The 2,225-nt window shown below is 38.7% G+C and overlaps 1 protein-coding gene across 1 annotated transcript; it reads left to right on the forward strand.

Annotated features, from left to right (window-relative positions):
- Positions 1-691: 691 nt before the first annotated feature.
- SNOG_13897 (hypothetical protein) lies at positions 692-885 on the forward strand (the record flags this gene model as incomplete). The annotated part of the gene is made up of 2 exons (XM_001804046.1): positions 692-735; positions 822-885. The coding sequence occupies 2 exons, from the start codon at positions 692-694 to the stop codon at positions 883-885; spliced, it is 108 nt and encodes a 35-aa protein (XP_001804098.1).
- Positions 886-2,225: the final 1,340 nt, after the last annotated feature.

Raw genomic sequence — 2,225 nt, forward strand, 5'->3', positions numbered from 1 at the left:
AGCGTTTTAATTAATAACCTCTAGAATAAGCGCATAATAAAGCTACTAGCATGTTAAGAGGTTAGTTGCGACTTTACTCTATACTAGCTTACAGACGCATATATCCTCTACTTTAAAGAGTTGTTATCTAATAATAGCAGGATCTTTGCTAACGCTATAGGCATAGGTAAAACGTAAGCGATAGTGCTCGCTGTCCTTATAGGACACGTTTACTTCAAGAACTAGATAGAAGTATAAAATGCGCGAGCAGAAGGTAACGCGATAGAATATCGAACGCAGTTAATAATAACAATAAGCTATATTCTACTAAAGGCGAGAGAACGTTCTACTGCGCGTGCAAAAGAAGCTTCTCCTTTAACGCTAAACCTTAATAAGTAGCTATAATAATAACTAGTTAGAGGTAAGCAGCTAATGCCTAGAAGAATAAGATAGTTGCAATAGATCTTACAAACTCTACGTAGTATAACCTAAGCGATCTGCTAGCTCTATAGTTTTGCTTCTTTAGTAACTCTCTCTTAGAGAATATAGGCAGACTAACGAAAGAGGAAAGCAATAGAGATGCAAATTAATACTACTAACGCTATCTCCAAAGCACTCGCTGCTGCTAATAAGTTAGTCGCCCCACAGAGCTACGTGCTAGAAGGCGTAGATTATCGAGAAATAAGTCTACTAGATAATACTAGAAGCAAACATGCCTGCTGTGCACCCTAAGGCTACGAAGCACTATCTAGCACTGTTAGCAGCATAGTTTGTAATAGTCTATAGCTTTAGAAAGGTAGATAAGCATGTATTTAGAGCTTATAACACTATAAGCGTTACAGCACAGCGAACGATCATACGCAAAGGCAGCCCTTATATAGAAAAGAGGGCGATACTGCTTCCTAGTCATGTTACTATATAGAGGCGGACTGTATTTAATAAATTCTATAATTGCAAGTCAGAGGGCACAATCATAGCTAAGTTTTACTAGGATATTCGAAGCCACAACTACAGATACTAATAGAAAGCATAGGCTCTATCTAGAACGCCTATAGAATAAGGACTAAATAAGATCTTGATCTTCGTATCGCTAGCACTTATTAGCCTTTAAAACAGGAAAGGGGTCTCTAACTAGTTTAACGCTACTAATAAGAGAGACTCTGTAACTAGCGATCGCATCTATAAGATAGAAGATGCAGTCTACTAGTTGATTGCAGAGACACTATCTTACAGGACTCGCTAAAACACAGCTCTTAATAGCCTAGCAATAGCTAAACAATAGCGCAATATGATTGCTAATGTAAAGCACGACGCAAGCGAATATAAGTCGTCTTATGAGTATAAAGAACTTATATCTTAAGGAGCAGCAGTAGCGCAGAGGTTTATGTTAAAAAGAACATTAAAGACGCGCGACCCATAGGGCAAACTAATATCCGGCATTAAGAGCGACTTCCTGCCTTACTTCTAAAGCTGCCTATATTTAGATTTCCTCAGCACAGTACAAAACGCTGAGCAACAATGCAGAGATATCCTAGAAAAAGAAGGCCTTAATAAATCAGAAGCTAGCAGACGTGTAATCTTTAACTGCTTTGAGATGCAGGCGATAGCATTCTACTCTGCGCTTGCATACGTCTAAAGGCAGCACAGTTTAAAACATACAGCAGCTGCAAAGTTAAACGCTTTACGTTAAATAGCGTAAAGAACCTCTTTACTAACCTAAGCAAGGACTATTTCCTAGTACGAGAGGCGCGTGCTATAACTAAAAGCAGCCTGAAGTTTTAAAACCTATCAAATTTATGCTCTAAGGTTAAAATTCTAGGAACGCTAAGCCGGACATAGAGCATTGCAGCAGAAGATGCAGCGAAAGCAGCTAATACACTACTACCGCTAAAGGAAGTCTGCGCTAAAATCCTTATAGAGTCGTATAAACTAATCGTACAGGCAGTAACGTAGCTAGGCTTAAGAGAGAAGTTTAGTGACGAGAGCATCTTAGTTATGCAGAGAGATATAACACAGCACGAAATTAACCTTAAGCTTGCTAAATAGAGGGATCTAGATAGGCCTTAGATTATAGTAGCTTTAATAGCATTTGCAGAGGCAATTATACTAACAGAAGCTACGCACGTCGTCATTATAGAGCCGCAAGATAGGCAGAACACACAGAATTAATTCATGTTCCGAGTATACTAACTCAGCTAGTTAGACAGAAATGTGTGTCGGCATTGTCTATTTTAACCTAGATAGTG

Source organism: Parastagonospora nodorum (genome assembly GCF_000146915.1).
Source record: "Parastagonospora nodorum SN15 chromosome Unknown scaffold_28, whole genome shotgun sequence".
Classification (NCBI taxonomy): Eukaryota; Fungi; Ascomycota; class Dothideomycetes; order Pleosporales; family Phaeosphaeriaceae; genus Parastagonospora; species Parastagonospora nodorum.